A 22,498-nucleotide genomic window follows, 5' to 3' on the forward strand; every position below is an offset into this window, starting at 1 on the left:
ATGAATTCTTCATCCACAGCAACTCTCAAAACATTTTCTATAGAAAATTGAGGTCAGTATGAGAGAATAGAGTATTTACTGTGATGGAACCACATATCCGTGAACTATTGAAGAATTAGATTCTCCATTATTGGAGATCCAATAATAATAATAGACTAGTAGTTGATGATAGATAGCATTTGGTATATTAAAGCTTATGGAATGTTTAACATATATTATCTAATTTGATCTTCACGACATCCCTGATAGATACTATTATTATCTTCTAAGGAGAAGATAAATACCATTTATCAGGCATAATTGATTGGCCATTATACAATAGTGGTGTCAAACTCAGAAAACTATACTTAAGTATCTCTTTAGGCCAGTGCTTTAGAAAACTACATATTAACATTATCTATGTTCTATTGTATTTCTACTTATCCTGTTAAATATTTCTGAAATAAATTTTAATCTGGTTTAGGTGCTACTGCCTCTTTGACACCTCTGTGGTAAAGGGATTACTGTTCAGGGTTTGGTTTGGTTTGGTTTTAATTTAGATGACCTCTTGAATCCTTTCCAATTATGAAATTCTGTGTTCCCAAAATAGTCATGATCCCTTACATTTATTATTGTTGTTTATAGCTTGTAACTTCATTCAAGTGCATTATCTTATTAAGTTAAGCAAGACAAATGTTTGTCTCCATTTCATATATGAGAAAACTGAGAATTCTAAGCATAAATTAATCCTTTCTTTAAAACTCCTAACCAGTGACTCAATTTTATCTTCTCATATCTTCTCAACTTATGCAGGACCTCTCAGTGCTTTCTATGTAGGTAGAGCAGAATTATACCTGAGGGATATTAGTTTCAGAGCTTTATTCCTTGAGGAGTGTACAGTGTCATAGAAGCCTTAGGCTAAAAATAAAGTAGACACATCAATTGCAGTTTTGGGAATTGTGGAGTTGAGGCACTGAGACAGAAGGCCAATTTCCAAATGAGAGCAGATCATTCAAGATCTTTTGTCATCAGTCTTCAAAGATTGAACTCCTTAGGAGAACTCCTGATGGAGAGAGAAGCCAAATGAAACTAATACAGTATTGATAGTATTAGTTTACTAGTTAATATTGTGGTATTTTCAGATTGTAAAAAGAAGGTTGCTTTAAATTTATTCCCCTCTTACCTCTTGAAGCTACATTATAAAACCTTAATTTTTAATACTCTGGTCATTTCTTTATTGAATTGCTTTATATCCTAATTTAATAATCAGATGATTAAATATTCTTTGAAAAATTTTATATAAGTTTAGTATTACTTCTTCCTTAGTGACAGTACAGCTGAAAGCCTAAAGTTTATTCATTCATTCAACAAGCAGTAAATGCTTGCTATTTACAGTTATCTACAATTGCACAATCTCTGCTCTCATGACATTTATTTCCTTTTATTTAGCACATATACAAATAATTCAAACTTAAATAAAGTCCTCTTTGGAAGAGGCTCTAGCATATAATATAATATATCCACCTTCCTAATTCTGGAATCATGTCCTTTACATGTCCTTTATTCAACCTCTGCTTGAAGACTGGTAGTGATAGGGAAAATACTGCTTTCCAAGGCAGTAAATTATTTTATTGCTTGGTTCTGATTGTTAGGAATTTCTGTTTTGGCCCCCAAATCTACCTCCCTGTAACTCTCCTCTACCCCCAGATGTCCTAGTTCTGTACTCCAGATACAACCAAAAATGTCTGCTTCCTCTTTTGCCAGCAAGCTCTGATTATACTGAGAACCATCTTAAGGCAGTAAGAGGAAAGATTCCCCATGAAAAAGCACCCTTTAAAATTTCACTTTGGAAATAGAAGGGGAAAGGGCATCATTTTATCTTTCCGGACTTTGTTGAGATACAAAGTGCTATCTATCTGAAGGTGCAGGAGGGAAATATTTTCATGAGTGACAGTGTTGTTGGAGGAAATAAGATGTGAAATGGGTCTTGAAGTATTGCTATTATTTTAGGTAGCAAAGGAGGTGGCCCAGTTTGGGTGGAAGAGTGGCAGAAAATAAAAACAATGTGCAGTCACAAAGGAGAGAAATTCAAAGATGTCTTTAATGAAGGATGAGTAGTCTAGTTTAAATAGAGTGAATGTATATACATTTACATGTCTATACATTGTTATACATACATACACATGTACATTTATATAAATATAGCACATTATACAAGGGGATAGGATAAAATTTTCAAAGGATGTTAGCACCAAATTGTGAAAGGCCTTGGATTTTAGAATACGGAACTTGTATTTTTATTCCACTAACAAGTAGAGACTTCCCAAGTCACACAAGTACAGGGTTCTAGGATCACAGATTTAAAGCTGGATGGAATTTAAGAAGTCATTTAGTTCAACCCCCTTATTTTATAGATGAGGAAATGGGCTCTGAGAGGTTTAGTTGCCCAGGGTCACCCAGAAAAGTAAGTGATGAGGCCTGGATTCAAATTCAGGTGCTCTGAACCAAATGGAATCTTTTTTTTTTTAACTTAGATTATGCTGTGTGAAGAGCAAAATCTGTTTGAACCCAGATGCTCTGACACTAAATCAGTTTAGTTTTGTTTTTTTCACTATACTGTTCTTCTTTTCATCATGAAAAATCACCTAAATGCATACACAGTTGTGACTATTAGGGATTATTTCATACAAAGAGAATTTCATAGAGATCTTTTCTTAGATTTTATTAATTTAGTTTGACAACCATAGAAATATGTGTGTGTGTGTGTGTGTTTAACATAGACTAGAAATATTAAAATGGTACCTGAATAGAGAGTATGATATTTATATTAAACACCAGTGTGGATAAGTGTTTCTTTTTTTTTTTTTTTCTTTTTTTTTTGGTGAGGCAATTGGGGTTAAGTGACTTGCCCAGGGTCACACAGCCAGTAAGTGTTAAGTGTCTGAGGCCGGATTTGAAGTCAGGTACTCCTGACTCCAGGGCCGGTGCTCTATCCACTGCACCATCTAGCTGCCCATGGATAAGTGTTTCTTAAGGATGAATGGCAACGGGATATAACACAATTGGAAAAGTTATGGACAGTAGTTATTGGTATTTCATATTCAGGGTAATCTGAGACAGAAGTTCTCCTTTAATCACTATGTAAAGACATGGTGTGATGGCAATAAATATGTAAAGAAGTAAGACTTTGAAAGGCATTTTGGTTGAAATAGTTAAAAATTGGGAAAGTTGAGAGTTTAAATAGCTAAAAAAATGTGAGAGGAATAGAAATAAAATAGGAAAGTACAATAGTGCATAGAAAGAAGCCTTAGGATTACATTTACTTACGTTTGTGAAAGATAGAATTGACATTGGATGGGTCACAGAAAAATACTGAGAAATCAAAACACAAATAACTTAGCTTCAAATAAAGTCATTAGTGTTTTAAGATATTTTTTCCGTTTTAAGTTAAAGAAGTATAAAAATTCAGGCCAGCACCCTTAAACACACACACACACACACACACACACACTTGCATACTTCAGTGGGAATTATCAGAGAGCATGTCTGGCTGTAAACTGGAGCAATTTGCCTTTTAGAAGATTGGTTAGGGAAAGGACCTTGGAAATTAGTAGCAGTAAGAGCTTCTGTTTAGAATTAGAGAGATTTTTCTTATTTCATACAGGAGCAACTCCCTGGCTTACAAAGACTGTCAATACCCCTACTTCTCTGTTATTTAAAGTCTTTTGTCTATTAACATCACTTTCTATATGAGCAATATTTCCTTATTTGTTCCACTGGAATCCTCCCCTATCATCAGTATCCTTCTGCCTGGACGTTTTCCTAACTTTGATATCATTTCTGCTTAAGTTGTGAATGTCTGCTTTTCCATTGGAATCACTACCTGCACTCCATCTATTCTTCATTTCCATACAAACTTGGGTATTCCCTACAGTTCCTGGGTCTTCTACTAGGGAATTATGATCTTGCCAGTGATAGCCCTTTCTGAGTGAGCTTTTGACTGCATTTGGTATCTTCTTGTACCTTAGCTTCTCCTCACTAGATGTGTCTTATGGTGTCGATGAACTTCTCTCTTCCTTGTGGCCCTCTCAGTCAGGTGTCATAACTAGTCTCCAGCTCTTTGCTGCTGACTTATCCCATGTTCCCAGCAGCTCGGCATTGAAACTGGAGTCATCAGACTCGGGTTTGACACCGTTTTGCACTTACTTAGTCTCTGAGATAAGCATGCTGTGCTGCTTTAGTCTCTCAGCCTTAGTTTCCTTATTTGTTAAATGAGAATAATAATGGTGTGCTGTGAACACCTCCTTAACAAGATTGTTTCAAGGAAAAGATTGTATAACTCTTAAAGTGGTACGTCAGTCAGGCAATAAACATTATTAATGGCTTAGTATGTGCCAGGCACCGTGCCAGTCACTTGTGACCCAAGGAAAGTGGTTCCTGCCTTCAAGGACCTCACATTCTAATGGTGAAGACAACATGCAAATGGCTATGTATATACACGATATCTCTCTATAAATATATATGGATATACTTCATTTGAGGTAATCTAAAAGGAAGGGGAGAAGGGGGCAGGAAATGCTTTCCTGCAGAAGATGGGATTTAAGGTGAGTCTTGAAGGGTACAGGGAAGCCAGGAGACAGAAATGAGTATGGAAAGAATTCGAGGGATGGGAGACAGCCAGTGAAAAGGCACAAAGCTGGGAGATGGAAGAAGAGTAAGAAGGTTGGTACTGCTCAACTGCAGTGTACTTGGGAGAGGAGTAAACACTAAGAAGATTGTAAATGTGGGAAGAGACCCACACAAAAGAATGGGAAGGAGGTGTGGAGGGGAAGGTCTCATAGTTGGACCTATACTTTAGGAAAATGATTTTGTCATCTTTGTGTAGAATATATTGATCTGAGGAGAGACTTGAAGATTGCACAGTAGTGCAAATAAAGTGGATGTGTAAGTGGGTAGAAGGGAGTATCTACAAGAGATAGTAAGGGCAGCTAGGTGGTGTAGTCGATAAACCACTGGCCCTGGATTCAGGAGGACCAGAGTTCAAATCCAGATTCAAAGAAAACTGCCTGTTTATTTAAAAAAAAAAAAGGAAGAGGAAGAATTTAAAATACTAAGTTATATGTACTAGAATATATCTAGGTATATTTAAATGTAATAACATAGAAAATGCACATTATATGTGTCATATGTGTGTGTATTATATCTATGTTTGCTATATGTATACAATTTAATTGCATATCATGAATAAATTTTTTTTAAAAGAAACCATTGGTGACTTTGGAAAGAACAGTATCACTTGAATGATAAGTTCAGAAGCCAGATTGTGGTGAGTCTAGAACCAAGTGAGAGAAGAGCTTGTGGGCAGTATAGACAACTTTCTCAAGGACTTTTGCTAAATTTAACTGAGGAGGAGAGATATAACATGATAGCTGGCAGGAGTACTCAGATCAAGTGAGGGTCCATTTTATTTTTTGTTTTTAAGGTGAAGGACATGTGGGTGTATTTATAGGCATCAAAGAAGGATCATAGGGTGATATTGCTGTAAATGTTAACTGTGTAATGTGGTATAATGATGATGATACCATAGGAGCTATCCAGCTCCCACAGTCGGACCCTTCTACCTGATGCTTAAAGTTTAAGGGATTTGAAGTCTTAAAATTCAGAGCTGTTTAATTTGGGCTATTTTTAAAGAAATGGGCAAAAATCTTAATTTTATGGACAGGTCTGTGTCTGCATTTCTAACATTTTTTATGGTGGTGGGAAGGAGAGAAATGCACTCAGATCCAAACAACCAGTTCACAAATGAACCTTTGTAATATAACCTATTCTTAAGTTTGGCCTATCACTATTCACAGGATTGTAGGAATGTGGGGCTAGAAAGGAATCTTAGAGATCACTTGGTAAAAAGGTACATATAAAATTACTTCAGTTAAGCAAACATTTTAAAAAGCACCTACTATGTGCAAAATATTTCTATATTGCATTCAGTAGCTTGCTTTGTAAAGATGAACCCTGGTTTTGGATTCTTTTTATAGTAAAATTTACTTTTTTATTGTGGATAACCACCCTTTTCCTGATCAGTTTGGTAGATGTAGGTTTTATTTGTTGAGTTTTCAAAGAGGGGAACATAGAGATTTTTTTGGTTGCTTTGGCCCAAAAAAAGGCTATCCTTTATAATGGCTAACCTACTGAAAAGAACAGTATATGTTATAAAACACTGCCAGATGCTTTGCTAAACCAGGGAGGAAGGTGACCTTGTATTAAAAACAGGGCAGCTCCATGTGTGCTTTGTCTTGTTTCCTGAGAGAGGCTTTTAATTTAGATATCTATAATAAGTACCAACTGAACACTTTGAATGTCGCACCTTAGGCGATTATCTGAGATCATAAAAAGTCTGGGCCATGATGCCTAGGCTGGATTGACTGATAGAAAAGTAAAAATCCTGTATCTGTCATTGGAACTTTGCATATCTTTGGGTTATCTATTTTAAGTAGTTTATACCTATTTCCTCATTAACACTATGTATGGTAGAGAGAGAATATCTATACATGCAAGGATAGTGTGGATGAACTAATCAAAATTATTTTAAAAATACATTGAGAGGGGGCAGCTAGGTGGTGCAGTGGATAAAGCACCGACCCTGGATTCAGGAGGACCTGAGTTCAAATGCGACCTCAGACACTTGACACTTACTAGCTGTGTGACCTTGGGCAAGTCACTTAACCCTCATTACCCTGGGGGGAACAATACATTGAGAAACTACCATGGTGTAATGGAAAGAGCGCTGAGTTGTAAAATGTGGCGCTGACACAGCAGCGGGTGGTATAGGGCATAGAGCATGGGGCTTGGAGTCAGGGATACCCTAGTTCAGATCCTGCCTCTGATACTTACTAGCTGTGTGACCTTAGGCTGGTCATTTAATCTCCCTCAGACTCAATTTCTTCATGTTTAAGAGATAATAATAGAACCTATCTCATAGGATTGTTGGGAGGACAAATTGAGGCAAGACATATAAAGCCCTTTGCAAACCTTAAAATGTTATATGATTGCTAGCCATTACTATATAATGACAAGTCATTTAACTCATCGAGCCTCAGTTTATACATTTTTCTTCGTTTTGTTTTTTTGCGGGGCAATGGGGGTTAAGTGACTTGCCCAGGGTCACACAGCTAGTAAGTGTCCCATGTCTGAGGCCAGATTTGAACTCAGGTCCTCCTGAATCCAGGGCCGGTGCTTTATCCACTTCGTCACCTAGCTGCCCCCCCCCCTTTTTTTGCGGGGCAGTTGGGGTTAAGTGACTTGCCCAGGGTCACAGAGCTAGTAAGTGTTGTGTTTGAGGCCAGATTTGAACTCAGGCCCTCCTGAATCCAGGACCGGTGTTTATACATTTTTTAAATGCAGATATACCCTTACTGACTACCTCACAAGGATGTTGAATACAAAGTACTTTTTAAAAATAGTAAGGTGCTATAGAAAAGTGAGCTGTTTTATTACATAAATGCTTAGGTTCTTTGTCACTCTTATACTCATCAAAGTTGTTGACACTAAGTTCCTTAACATATCAGTCTTATTGCATACTTAAGATTTTAGAATACGAGAACTAGGACTTTGGGATTCTGTTTTAGAAGCAGCTAAATGGCACAGTGAGTGAGTACTGAACTTGGAATCAGAAAGACCTAAGTTCAAAGCCTGCCTATGTAACACTGAGCAAGTCACTCACCTTTCTTAGCTTCAATTGCCTCATCTGTAAAATGAGGATAATAAGAGTAAATAGTAAGAGTAATAATAAGAATAAAATAGGGGCAGCTAGGTGGCACAGTGGATAGAGCACTGGCCCTGGATTCAGGAGAACCTGAGTTCAAATCTGGCCTCAGACACTTAACACTTACTAGCTGTGTGACCCTGGCCAAGTCACTGAACCCCAATTGCCCCGCCCCCCCCCCAAAAGAGTAAAATAAGGTTAATAATATATGATCTCCTGCCTTAAACTGATGTTTAATTCCTCTACCATGAAGGCAGGAGTTTGACCCTTGAGAAAGACCATGAGCCAGGCCCTGACCTCACTGAGGAAGGAAGAAGAATGTCTTAGAGGATGATTAATAATAGCCACTAGCTAGTATCTGGATTAGGTGGTAAATTTGAATAGTTTGAACTTCAGGGAAGGAGAGGTATGTAAGTGATGATAGTAGAGGGAGAGTCTGTATGTGGCAACAGGAAGCAGAAAGTCTTCTGACACCTCCACCACAAACAGTCAGGCATTGTGAGTGAAAGTGTAACTAGTGCTAGAAAGGCTGGCAAGGGATACATTGTCTTCAGGAGGAAACCAGGTCACAGTGAGTGGGAGACATAAAGGAAAAGTTTAAGATGAAAACAAGTTGTTAATTATGGAGCAGGCATTACAAAGAACACAGTGGAAGAAGCAGGCAAATATAGAGTGGGACACTAATCCTTTTATCTATTTTTATTTTACTTTCCTATAACCTATTAATTTGTCTAATTCTTCTGGTCCCTGACTACAGCAAAAAGCAAATCCAGGAAGTAGTTCTCCTTTCCTGAATATAGGTTCCATCTAGTGGCTAGTAGTTGAGCAGCATCGGCCTTAGAGCTTGATAGAAGCAAGTGAGACACAATGTACAATTATTTTAAAGTTTATTTCATTTGCTATACTTGTTACTGTGGTGATGGGTGTTATTGTTCAGGCTTTCTAACCACAAATTTTCATGGAGATGAATAATTCAATTTTTGCTATCTTTATTTCCTTCTAAGTTATCAAGGATTACTTTCTGGTAAAAAGAGCAACTTATCACCGAGTTGTCCTTCAAAAACTTTTATGTTAATACATAATTAACTTCATAGAAAGCATATCTCCTAATTGACTTAACTCCTTAAATAAGCCATTATTAATTACCCAACTTTTTTGGCCCCAATCAATTTTTTTGAAAGAATGAGATCTAATAATCTTGAAGCTCTAGCTCTTATGATCAGTAGTTGGCCTTATGTTATGATCTAAGCTCATATTGGAAATTTATTTATTTATTAATGAAATTTTACTGTAGTAACAAGTATGATATGGTGGATCATACACTGGATTTGTAGTCTTTTTTTGGCTCCCTATTCTCATCTCTAAGGTTCTGTTCAGCTATAAATTTGTGATTCTGTGAGCATGCAAAGTATATGCTAGATCTAGCCTGCTGCATCTAAATCATTATATAGTTGAAATTGTATTTATGTTGGTTAATCTTATTCTAAGATATTGAATTAAGAATTGATTCCATAGTACTTCCTAGCACATTTTAGAAAGATTTTCAATGTAAGCTGAAGCAAAGTGATTTCTACAACCCTATAGGCTGCTATTTTCTGCATAACGTGGAAATCTTTACCAGAATCTACCATTTCCCAAACTTAATGTTTAATCAAGATTTTTATTGTACTTTTATCCTTATTTGCACCCATGTGTTCTAATTTCCTTGAAAGATTTTCATTTTATTCATTCAGCTGGTAGTGTTATTTGTTAATATACTTCTTTTTGTATTTCAGAAAGGATGTTGGTTTAAAGAGATTTTTTCCTAAGAGTTTGCTGGAATCTGTCAAGGTAATTATAGTCTCCTTTATCATAATCAAATCAGGCAAACATTTCCCTAAGTGTGAGATGCATTGCAAAAATTAAAATTACTTTCATCTTAGTTTTTATTAATAATCATAAAGGTAGTTATTATTCAATTAAAGAAGTGTTAAGTATGCTTATACAGGTACAGCTATATTCCTTAAAATAGTGGATTAAAATATAGCACAAAAATACAGATTAAAGTAGCCCCCCAAAAGCAACCAAACTCAGATTGATTCCAATACCCAAATTTGGTCTGGGAAAACAAATGATGAAACACATTTCCCTATTCACATTAGAGAGTTGGTTCACTACAAATGAGAACTGTTATTCACACTATGGGATATAGTCCTTTGTCAGTCTGTTTTGCTTTATTTTTATTTTTTACAAGGAAGAGTTCTATGAAGTAGGCAAAATCTCAGGAAAATATTATGCTACTAAAAATATATGGCATTAATAAAAATGATCTCATAAGACAAAATGAAGATAAAATGAGTCTGAAGAAAGCTTGACAAAGAGACCTTACTAAACCAGGTCATCTCAAGGTTTGCTTATGCATGATGAAACTGATCAGGTGACAGACTACAGATGGAAAAACTGTGTAAGTATTTGTGTAGCTGACTCTTCTCTCCATCAATTACCAGTTGAACCACTACATTTGGATTTCATCTTCACCACCCTTCAAATGATGGGTTAGGAAATAGAACTGTCATCAGAGACAACAAATGATCAGCTGGACTAGATTAAAAATACACAGAGGACGTCAGTCAGTAAACATTTTTAAGCACCTACTTTGAGCCAGGCACTATACTAAGCCCTAGGGATACCAAGAAAGGATAATAGTCCCTGCCCTCAAGGATCTCCAATCTAATGGGGGAGATAACAAGCAAATAAATATATATAAACAAGCTACATACAGGAAAAAATAGACATTAATTAAGATTAGGAAGGGACCAGAATTATGAAGAATTGGTAATGGTGAGGGTCAAATTTTAGCTGAGAATTGAAGGAAACCAGGAAGGTCAGTAGTCATAGTGGAGGAGAGAAAACATTCCAGGCATGAGAGAAAGCCAAAGAAAATACCTGGGTGGGAGAGAGAGTGTCTCATTTGAGGAACAGCCAGGAGGCCAATGTCATTGCACTGATGAGTATGTGAGCAGGGCGGGGTATAAGGTCTTAGTAGATAGGAAAGGTAGATAGGAAGCTACAAAAAGAAGGACTTTGAATTTCAGATGCAGATTTTTTTTTTAAATGTAGATTTTTAAATACATTAAAGGCTTGGATTTTCAAGTTATCTGAAGTAGGAGAGAATATGGAAGATGTGGGGAAAAGCTCAGGATTTAGTATTTCCTATAAAAAAGATGGCAGAGAATAGCCATATCTATTGACACTTTATTCCTATTTTCCCTTAGCTATAAATTTTTATAAGAATAATCACTTATTAAGGCAACTAGATGGCAAAGTGACCAGAATGCTAGACATGGAGTTAGGGAGTCCTGATTTCAAATCTAGCCTCAGATAACTTAACCTAGGCAAGTCATTTAACCTCTGTCTTCTTCAGTTTCCTCATTTATAAAATAGAAATAATAATAACACCTACCTTCCAGGGTTGTTGGGTGATAAATTAAAATAATATTGGTAAATTGCTTTGCAAACTTTAAAGGGCCATATAAATGCTAATTATCAAAAACATCTAAAGCTAAAATATGGATGCTGACTCTCACAAAAACCTGGGGAAATAGTACTATTTTGACTGGCAGCATTGTTATTTACTAATAAACTATCCACATGAGAGGTCCAGTACTCCCATTTGTCAATAGCCAATCACCTACTATGTGCCAGGCACTGAGTGTGCAAAGAAGAGGAAAAGACAGTCTCTGCTGTCAGTGAGGCCACAAGCTGATGGGGAGACAGCAAGCCCATAGATACTCACAGACAAGCCCTATGCAGGGTAGATTGGGAATAAGGGACAGAGGGAAGGCATTGCAATTTAGACGTTCAGAAAGGCCTTTTATAGAAGGTAGGATTTTACCTGTGAATTGAAGGAAGTAGAGAAGCTAAGAGGCTAAGATGAGGAGGGAGAGCATTCTAGGCAAGGGGAAGGTGAGAGAAAATGCCCAGATCCACATGATTCTGAGAGATGGAGCATCTTGTTGGTGGAATAGCAGGGAGACCAGTGTTAACTGAATTGGAAAGTATGGGGCAGGGAAGTGTGGGAGTGTGTGATATAGAGTGGAAAGGTGAGAGGATAGGTTGTGAAGGGCTTAGAATACTAAACAAAGCATTTTATATTCATCTTGTAGGTGCTAAGGAGTCACTGGAGTACACTGAGTAGGCAGATAAGATAATTGGACCTCTACTTCAGGAAAATTACTTTGCTAGAGGGTGGATTGATTGGAGTGGGAAGAAACTTGTGGCATTCAGACCGCCAGCAGAATATTGCATTTGTCTAGGTATGAGGTGATGAAGGCTGTCATCAAGGTATTGACAATATCAGAGGAGAAAGAAGCATTTTTAAAAGATGTTTCACAACAGGAATGGATAAATGATTGAATATGGGGGTCAAGATATAGTGAGGAGTTGAGGCTGGTGCCGAGGTTGTGAGTCTGAAAGACTAGAAGGATGGTTTTTCCTTGGATAGTAATAGGGAAGTTCGAAAGGGGAAAGGATTAGAAGGAAAAATAATGACTTTAATTTTGGACATGTTGAGTTCAAGATGTCTGAGACATCTAGTTGGAGACGTCTAAAGGCAGTTAGAAATGAGAGACCAGAGTGGTTAGGGCAAGAAAGGAAGATTTGAAAATCATCAGCATAAAGATGATAATTAAATCCATGGAGGGGCTGGTAAAATAAACAAGAGAAGTATACTGGACCAAAAAGAGGAGGGCCAGAGGCAAAGCCCTGTGACACCCATGGTTAGAGGATGTGACCTGGATCGAGATCCAGCAAAAGATGCGGAGTGGTCTGATAGGAGAGAGTGGTGTCCCAAAAACCTGGAGAGAAGATAATGTTGAAAAGAGTGATCGACAGTGTCAGTCTGCAAAGACATCATAAAGAATGAGAATTGTGAAAAAAGATGTTGGATTTGTTAATTAGATGATTATTGGTAACTTGGAAAAAGCAATTTTGGTAAAACAATGAGGTGACAAACCAAATCGTAAGGGATTAAGAAGAGAATGAGAAGAGAAGATTTGGAGTCATCTATTGTAGGGGAGCATTGATAAGAAGTAATTGTCAACTATTTTATTAACCAAAAAAAGGGAAGAGTAAACCTCTCTCTTTCCTCATCTATAAAATTTAGTGATGGCTTTTGAAATATCTTTCAGCCTTCAGTCAATGATACTATGATAAATTATGAAAATTTGAGTGAAGATTATTTGACTTGAATTCCTAGCAAAAATCCACAATATATTATTAATCCAGAAAAGGAAACTATGATCACAAAGAGCCCACATGATTTTATCAAGAAAAGGTCATTCCAAACTAACCTTATTTCCTTTTGTGACAGGGTTACAGATAGATCAAGAGAATGCTGTAGATATAGATGGCTTAGGTTTTGTTGAAGCATTTGAAAAAACCTCTTGTTTATTCTTATGAGAAAAATGTCAAGATTAGGATTAGAGGGTAGTATAATTAAACTGATTCAAAACTTGTTCCCAATGATTAATCTTTATTGAATCAGTTTTGATTTTAAAGGCAGTCACTAGAGAAGTGTCTCAGTAATCTGTATTTGGCTTTGTATCATTTAATACTTTAATAGTGACTTGGTATATATGGCACATCAAATTTTCAGAAGATATAAAGCTGGGTGAGAAATTCAGCTCCTCATCAACTTGATGAGAAAATTCAAAACCATCCTAGTAATCTAGAATCTTTGGCTCATTTTATAAGATGAAGTTCAGATTCAACAGAAATAAATATAAAATCTTAAATTGGGTTTCAAAAGTAATAGTGATAATGCCTAACATTTATATGGTGCTTTGGGGCAGCTAGGTAGTATAGTGGATTAAGCACTGGCCCTAGATTTAGGAGGACCTGAATTCAAATCTGGCCTCAGACACTTGACACTTACTAGCTGTGTGACCCTGGGCAAGTCACTTAACCCTCTTGCCCTACCCCCAAAAAAACAAAAACAACAACAGAAAACAACACATTAAATGGTGCTTTAAGGTTTGCAGAGTTCTTTACATACATTATCTTACTTGATCCCTGCTACAACAATAGATGTTTCTATTATTCCCCATTATCCTTAGAAGGAAAATGAGAATGGTTAAGTGACTCGCCTGATATCTCACATCTAGCAGGTGTCTGAGGAAGAACTGTAACTCTGGTCTTTATGACTGTAAGCCTAGTACTATCCACGGAGCCACATAGTTATCTAAAAATCAGCTTCACTAATAAAAGATACAAGAAGTGTCATTAGGCTGCATATGGTATGAAAAAGATCTAGAGGTTTTAATGGAAAGCAGACTCCTCAACAGTATAATGTGGAAGTCAGAAAATTGAATGGGATTTTAGACTGTATTAAGGTACTTGGGATACTCAGAAGTAAGCAAATCATAATCCTGTTGTACTTTGCCCTTTTTAGGCCACAACTGATATGCCATGTTCAGTTTTGGGTACCACATTTTAGGAAAGACATTGATGAAATGGAGAATGTTTAGAAAAGGACAATCAGACTGATACACTAATTTTGAGGTAGACCAGAATACAGAGCATATTTGGTTCACTTTTTTTTTTTTTTTTTTTTTGCGGGGCAATGGGGGTTAAGTGAGTTGCCCAGGGTCACACAGCTGGTAAGTGTCAAGTGTCTGAGGCCGGATTTGAACTCAGGTACTCCTGAATCCAGGGCCGGTGCTTTATCCACTGCGTCACCTAGCCACCCCCTGGTTCACTTTTTAAAACATGGCCAATGTGAAAAGTTGAGAGCTTTATTTTTCATATTTGTGTTTTGGGTTTGCTCATTGTGTATGTAAGGGGGTGGGGAGAGTAGTAAGAAAAAGCAGATTAATTTTAAAATGCTTGTTAATTGAAAAGTAATAAAAATAAACTTCAGTGCAAACAGTCAAGAGGTAGGGCTCTGCAAGAAGCATTTATAAGTGGTTATCATGTACTAGACAGGTTAGTTGTAAAAATCAAATGAGATATTGCTATGTAAATATAAGATTTTTGTTTTAGTAGAGTAGCCCTATGATTACATCACTATGATATAGTGAACTCCTGAGGGAAAAACTTCCTTTGCCAATGCAAACACTTGCTGTATGCCTTATAATCTTAGATAATTTCTTGAGTCACTAGTTTACTTACCTCTTGTCCAACATCCCACAACCAATATATGTGAAAGGCAAGAGTTGAATGCAAATCTTTTTGACTCCAGGGTCTATTCTTTATCCATTCCAGAGGTATCAGACTCATAGACAGCACGAGGCCAGCCAAATATTTGTATTAGTATTCATTAGGAATATTACTCCATAGTTCTCTTTCTGTTTTGTCCTTCTCAGTATTAAGGTATCATGACAATATTTGTGTCTTGGAAAGAGATTGGAAAAATCATTTCTTTTCTTATTGCCAACAGTTAAAGCCACATTGGACTTAATTGTTCTTAAGAATGTTCGATTAAAGTTACTTGTGAATTCATCTGATCCTGGACTTTTTTTCTTTTGGAGTTCACTTATGGCTTGTTTAATTTCTTTTTTCTATATTGGGTTAAATAATCTATTTCTTCTTTTATTTAGGTATTTTATATTTTTGTAAGTATTCATCTATTTTCCTCTAAGTTAAAGTTTTATTAGCATATAATTGAACAAAATAGTTTCTTATTTCCTTTATTTCCTCTTCAGTTGTTGTGAGTTCTCCTTTTTCACTTTTGATAGTTTATTTTTCCTCTTTTTAAAAAAATCAAATTAGCTTACCATTATCTATTTTATTTTTTCTTAAAATTAGCCATTCTTTTACTTATCAGTTCATTGATCTTTTTGCTTCCAATTTTATTACTCTCTTTAATTTTCATAATTTCTATTTTATTATTTAGTTGGGGATTTTTTATTTGTTCTTTTTCAGTTTTTAAAATGTGCATGCCTAATTTACTGCTTTATTCCTTTTTTTGTTGATGAAACCCTTTAAAGATTTAGATGTACCTTTTCATAATTGCTTTTAGTTGCATCCCACAGATTTTGGTATGTTGACTCATTATTGTTTTCTTCAATGACATATTCTGTTGTTTCTAGAAGCTGTTCTTGTACTCACGGATTCTTTAAAATTATGTTGTTTGGTCTCCAATTATTTTTTAATTCTTTCTTTAAGGGACCTTTATTGAATACAGTTTTATTACATTGTGATCAATAAATGATATCTTTAGTATTACAGCTTCTTTTGGGGGAGGTCTTTATATCCTAGGACAGGGTTCGTTTTTCTAAAGGTTCTAGGTATAACTGAGGGGCATATAAATCCCTTTTTGTTCTCATTCAGTAACTTCCAGAGATCTATCATCTCTAATTTTTCTGAAGTTCTATTCGTAGAACTTAGAACAGGTCTTTAACTTCTTTCTTATTAATCTTTTGGCTAGATTTGTCTTAGTCTGAAAGGAGTACATTAAGATCTCCCATTATTATAGTTTTACTGTCTCCATCAATTTTAATTAACTTTTTCTTTAAGTATTTAGATACTGTTATTGGGTACATATGTGTTAAGTATTGATTTTAAATCATTATCTCTGATGCCTTTAAGTCTAATATAATTTCCCTACTTATCTATTTTATCTTATCTGTATTTAATGTAGCCTTATCTGAAATCATGATTGCTACCCCTGCTTTGAGTTCACCTGAAGCAGAATAAATTTTTCTCTAGCCTGTCATTTCAAGTCTGTGTAAATCTTTTTGGTTCAGATATGTTTCTTGTAAACAACATATTGTTTGATTCTACTTACTAATCCATTCTGCTTATCTTCTTTCATTTTATGAGTCTGTCCCATTGACATTCACAGTTGTGATTGTTAATTATATGTTTTTCCTCCATCCTGTCTTGTGATTTTTCCTCTTTGCTTTTGCCTTCTTTACAAATAAGGTAGTAGAAGAGAGGACATCAAGGATATCAAGCACCTTATCTGGTGATAAGGACAGGACTATTCCATGTATATCCTGTGTACATGGCTTCATCATTACTGACCATGGCTCCTAACTACACAAAAATGGAGTTTTGTGAAGTGGAGCACTTTGTAAAATGATAATCACTAATACATTATTATTATGATTATAATGATTTTATTATCACAGTGATGTAAGTTCTTAGAAACTGGTAGGGAAAATACTAAGATAGTAAAAAGCTATTAATTTCTTACCCTACAGGAGTCCTCTTTCAGTGTGTTGTCTTGGTGTGTAAGTGACCCTGGGTTCTTAAAATCTGTGCCCACAAAGCATTGACTCTGACAGATCCTACCAAGCTGAAAAGACTGTGATTAAAGACCTAGTGATGAATTGTGTATCTGTCATCTGTGAATTATCCTAGCTAAGTACAGAAAGTCTCACCACCAGAGATTTGGCTTTTACCAGGTGATGACTTTTTTTGACCATAATAATCCATTAAATTACTTACTAAGATATAAAGAAACTGTGATTTGAAGCAGTTGAGAAAGGGCCCATTCAGAGAAAACTTGGATATTTAAAATATAAAAGTATTGAAATATGAATCTCATCCCATTTCTCAAACTTTTTTGATATCCAAAAGACCAAAGATCATCAGCAAAAGAGGAAGATGTGTAATTTAAGATTCTAAATGTGGGTTCTAATCTGTTCCCCCGGTTTGGGGGGAAACTGACTAAAATCACTGATAAAACAAGTTTAGATTTTTAAGGGTTTATTGAAAGATAGAAAGAGAAAGATTGAGAACAGAATTCCAACAGCATGGTAATCCTATCTTTCCTCAATTTTCCTGTGTAGTCCTCTGCCGCCACCGCCACCACCACCATAAAGTCAGGAACCAAAAAGAGAGAGACCTCTCTGCACAGGCCCTCCTTCCTGTCCCCTCCCAGAAAATGGGAGACTCCTCAAGTTGATTGGCTGGTAGCCAATTGGTGGACAGTACCCATATACAAACGTTACTTCCTGACGCCAAGGAAAAGCCGCATGGCCTTGCCCTCTGGGGCATTCTCCTCATGGCGGAGCTTTCCTATAGTAAGTCTCCAGTAGGTGGCGTCATTCCAATTATTACAAAGGGATGTGTAATTTTAAGAGAAAAAAGCAAGTTTGGAAGACCTAGGATCTAATCTTATATCATTGATTACTAGTGATGTGCCCTTTTAGCTTCTTTGAGTCTTATCTTCCTCATATAAAATAGAAATAATAATCTGCAGTATTGTATTGCATTATCAGTAAGGCATTGGACTTAGAATCAGCAGGAATTATGGTCAAATCCTGATTTAGACACTTATTAGTTGTATAACTCTACCCATCATTTAGTTCTGTTTGACTCTCTTTCCTCATTTTCAGAATGGCAAGATGGGTTTAGATTAATTTCTAACTGCCAGCTTTTTACCTAGCTAGCTTACCATGATCCAAGCTCAGCATGTCTAAAGCTGAACTCATCTTTCCTTCCAAATTTTTGCCCTTCTTCCTACCTTTTCTTTCTATATTAATGGCACAATTTTCTTCCCAGTTATCCAGATTTATAACTATCCAATCTTTTTATAAGCCCTACTTAACTTTCACAATATGTCTTTCATCTATTACCGCCTTACTATTTTCACTACCATCAGCCTTGGTCAAGCTTTTGTTGTTTTTTTCACTTGGAGTATTATAGTAACTTCCTAATTGTTCTCTCTTCTTTCACTTTACACCCACTCAGTTCTGATTATTATTATTATAGTTATTAGAGCAACCTTCCTAATGTCCTAGTCTGATCACATTACTACTAGGGATGGGAGTGGGGTTTGGACTGGGTGTCCAGTGGCAATAGAAGGGGGAAGGTACTAGTATTATGTGATCAGACCTATGCTTGAGGAATTTTAGTTTGTCAGCTATATAGAGAGGGAGGAAGTTGCATGTAAAAAGACCTTTTAGGAGATTATTGCAGTAGTCCAGAAGAGAGGTGATGACATTAATTAGTGTGGTAATCCTCTGAATAGAGAGAAAGGAAAAGATGTGAGAACTGGTGCTGAGTTACAGTCAGCAAGACTTGTGTGGATCTGGCTATGTGACTTGCCTACTCTGGCAACTCCAATGGCTTTCTTTTGCCACTAAGATAAAATACATACTCCTCTGTTTATCATATAAAGAATCTTCATAGTTTGGTCTCAACCTCTCCTTATCAGCCCTCTTTTACATCTTCTTTAGAATTTAAGTTCCTCTAGGGGACAGACTGTGTTGGTTTTTGCTTGTATTTGTATACTCCGTGCTTAGCCAGTGCCTGGTATATAGTAAGCCCGTAATAAATGCTTCTTGACTACTTCCATTTGCATTAGCCATCACACATTCCTGGAGTGTACTCTTTTTTTATCTTTACCTCATTGAGTATCTCTCTTCTGTTAAGATGAAATGTAGACACCATCTTCTATATGGATCTTTTCCTCTTTGCCCTAGCTGCTGGTGCTTTCCCTCCCAAACTTCACCCTCTAAAGTTATCTGTGATTTCTTTTTTTTTTTTTTTTAAATATTTGGTGGAGCAATGAGGGTTATGTGACTTGCCCAGGGTCACACATCTAGTAAGTGTCAAGTGTCTGAGGTTGGCTTTGAACTCAGGTCTTCCTGAATCCAAGACCAGTGCTCTATCTACTGCACCACCTAGCTGCCCCCTGTGATTTCTTAATTATCAAATTGAATGACACTTTTTCTCAATTCTCATCCTTCTTGACCTCTCAAAGGACACTAGGGATCAATTTTTTATGATGTTTATGATGACTATCAGTCACCCTCATTTCCTTGATGCTTTCTTCTCACTGGGTTTTCCTGACACCGATGTTGGTTGGTTCTTCTCCTAACTGTGTGATCCTCCTCATTCTCCTTTGCTGGATCTTTTTCTAGGGCCTGCTCATTAGCTGTGGGGGTCCCTTAATGGTCTATCTTAGACCCAGTTTTCTTCTATACTATTTCTTTTGGTAATCTTACCAGTTCATCAAGAATACAAATCCATTCGTCTGAATTCATTTATCTTCTCTAAGCTAGTTATTCTCATATCTATTTATCCAGTCCTAACCTCTCTCTTAACCCACAGTTTCATATCGCCAAAGGCCTTTTAGACAGCTTGAACTAGGTGTGCATTAGACAAATTAAATGTGTCCAAAATCGAACCCATCATCTTTTCCTCCATACGCTTCCTTTGCCCTTACTTATGCAATACTATTTTTTTTAAGTGAGGCAGTTGGGGTTAAGTGACTTGCCCAGGGTCACACAGCTAGTAAGTGTTAAGTGTCTGAGGCCAGATTTGAACTCAGGTACTCCTGACTCCAGGGCCGGTGCTCTATCCACTGCGCCACCTAGCTGCCCCTTTTATGCAATACTATTAAGGCACAACCATTTTCCCAGTCCCCTCAGGTTGGCAACATAGGTGCCATCCTTGACTCCTCATTTTCTCTTTCACATACACACACACATACCACCACCACCACCACCACTTTCAATCTATTGCCAAGTCTTGTCAATTCTGTTTTTGAAACATCCTACCCTGTCTTCTCTGATACTCACCATCCTGGTGTGTGCCTTATAACCTCACATCTGAACTATTCCAGGAGACTTCTAGCTGCTCTCTCTTCCTCAGTTTTTTCCTCACTGTAGTCCATCCTCTACTCAGCTGTCAAATAATATCCTCCTAATATACAGCTCTGACCATGTCATCTCACTCAATAAATTGCAGTGGCTCCTTGCCTCTAGACTAAAATATTCTGTGATCTCTTTGTACATAGTTGTTTGTATGTTATCCTCCCCTATTAGATTGTGAATTCCTTGAGGTCAGGGACAGTTTTTGCCTTTCTTTTTATACCCAGCACTTTTCATAGTTCCCTGCACATAGTAGTCACTTAATAAATGCTTATTCACTAGATTTATATTTAACTACTTAGTATATATTTGTTTTTGTCCATGTTACATTTATGCTACATTTATTGATAAATGAATTTATTGTGTTGCCCATCTCCCCATTAAAATATCAGCTCTTTTCAAGTAGTGGTGTTTTCCTTCATTTTACTTGTTTCCCCAGTGCCTAGCACAGTGTTGGTATCAAAATGATGGTGCTTAATAAATGCTTGTTGATTGATTAAAGACTCACCCTTTTCCTATTTTAAAAACCTTACCTGCTGGGAGACTTGGACAAAACTTAATTTGCAAGTCTATGAAATAGAGGTGATACTTTCACTACATGTTTCCTCAGGGATTTTATGATGGGAATTATGCTAGCTCTTAGAAGAGATAAAAGAGTTAAGATAATACCTTGCCCTTAGATCTAGCTGTAGAAACATGATAACACCAATGGAACATTAATGTATGTAAGGCAGCATAGGTAGGTTATAACTTTAGTAGGAATTCTCATCAGGGAGAAATCAGTGAAAGTTCTAGGTATCCAGAAAATATGTATCAGTAAACAAGGACATGTATTGCACAGTTGTCTTCTCAGGATATCTACAAGTAACACCTAATTTAATTTAAAAACTGTGTCACTAAAATTAAATTTTTCTCCCCTTTTTTTAAAAAAAAGAGAAAGAACATTTATTTCTCCCTTCACCTTGCTGCCATATGTACACCTTGTGCTAATTCATGAAATTTCTTCTGAAAATATCAGAGAATATAAGAAAAAGATCAAGAAGAGAAAATTACATACACATTGAGAGCTGTTAAATCCAATACTTCTGAAGAACTAATATCCTTCTTATGCTTTATCTCCCCATAAAATCTTCCTTGTCTTCCTTTTGACTTTCATAGGTTCCACAACAATTGCAGAATCTTTTATAGCTCGAATCTGAGTATTATTACATCTTGCTTTCTAACAGAATTATAGTGTATCATATTTATCCATTTGTAAATTTTTAAATATATATGATATTAGTCAAACAAGTGACTATAATTCTGATATGCTAAAGTAGACACAGTATTTTTATAAACAAAGAATCTCAGAGCTGGAAAGAGCCAAGGGGATCATCTTTTATATAACCTCCCTGTTCTCTATAGAAATCTCTTGGGGCGGCTAGGTGGCGCAGTGGATAAAGCACCAGCCCTGGAGTCAGGAGTACCTGAGTTCAAATCCGGCCTCAGACACTTAACACTTACTAGCCGTGTGACCCTGGGCAAGTCACTTAACCCCAATTGCCTCACTAAAAAACAAAAAAAAAGAAATCTCTTCTACAATATTCCCAGTAAGTTATTATTTAGCTTTTCATAGAGTAACTCTAGAGACAAGGAGCTCACTTTCTCCTTTAAAAAATGTTTATAAATTGTCATTATTTTTGCTCACATTAAATGATGTGAAAGGAAGTTATTTTTCCTTATTTCACATTCTTTTGAGGTATTCCTTCAAACATGTCTACCTTTCCATGGCTGTCCCCCCATATCTGGTGTCCTAGCTTTACTCACCTCCCTTTTATAGTCCCTGAATTCTTTGAAGTCTCAGGTCAAGTACTGCTTCATGCAGGAAGCCTTTCTTAGTCCTCCCAGCTGCTCATGCCTTCCCATCCAAGGTTATCCGATACTGGTTTTTATGTGTTTTGGCTATACCTATATGTCGTCTCCTATTTTAAAATGTAAGCTCCTTGAACACACACTCTGCTTTTGTCTTTTTGTCTCTAGTACCAAGGAAAGTGTTTGGCAGCGCTTGCCTGATCTCATTTCTTCCATCTTCTCCAATAGATAGCTGTCTCTGTCCGTCCTACTTTCTGTCTAGTCATCAATCTCTGCCTATTTGCTGACTCTTCCCTGTTCCTACACACATTCATGTCTT

At 36.5% G+C, this 22,498-nt stretch overlaps 1 protein-coding gene across 18 annotated transcripts in view; it reads left to right on the top strand.

Annotated features, from left to right (window-relative positions):
* PTK2 (protein tyrosine kinase 2) overlaps nucleotides 1-22,498 on the top strand; it is a 428,530-nt gene that overhangs the window by 217,854 nt on the left and 188,178 nt on the right. For 10 of the 18 annotated variants that reach the window (XM_043978984.1, XM_043978985.1, XM_043979000.1 and 7 more), the window contains 2 exons: nucleotides 9,517-9,571; nucleotides 15,319-15,333. In XM_043978984.1, coding sequence (XP_043834919.1) covers nucleotides 9,517-9,571; nucleotides 15,319-15,333 — 70 coding nt within the window. The remainder of the gene's footprint in view (nucleotides 1-9,516; nucleotides 9,572-15,318; nucleotides 15,334-22,498) is intronic. The other 8 variants (XM_043978986.1, XM_043978987.1, XM_043978989.1 and 5 more) reach the window with 1 other exon arrangement.

The sequence above is a fragment of the Dromiciops gliroides genome, chromosome 1 (assembly GCF_019393635.1).
Source record: "Dromiciops gliroides isolate mDroGli1 chromosome 1, mDroGli1.pri, whole genome shotgun sequence".
NCBI classification, from domain to species: Eukaryota; Metazoa; Chordata; class Mammalia; order Microbiotheria; family Microbiotheriidae; genus Dromiciops; species Dromiciops gliroides.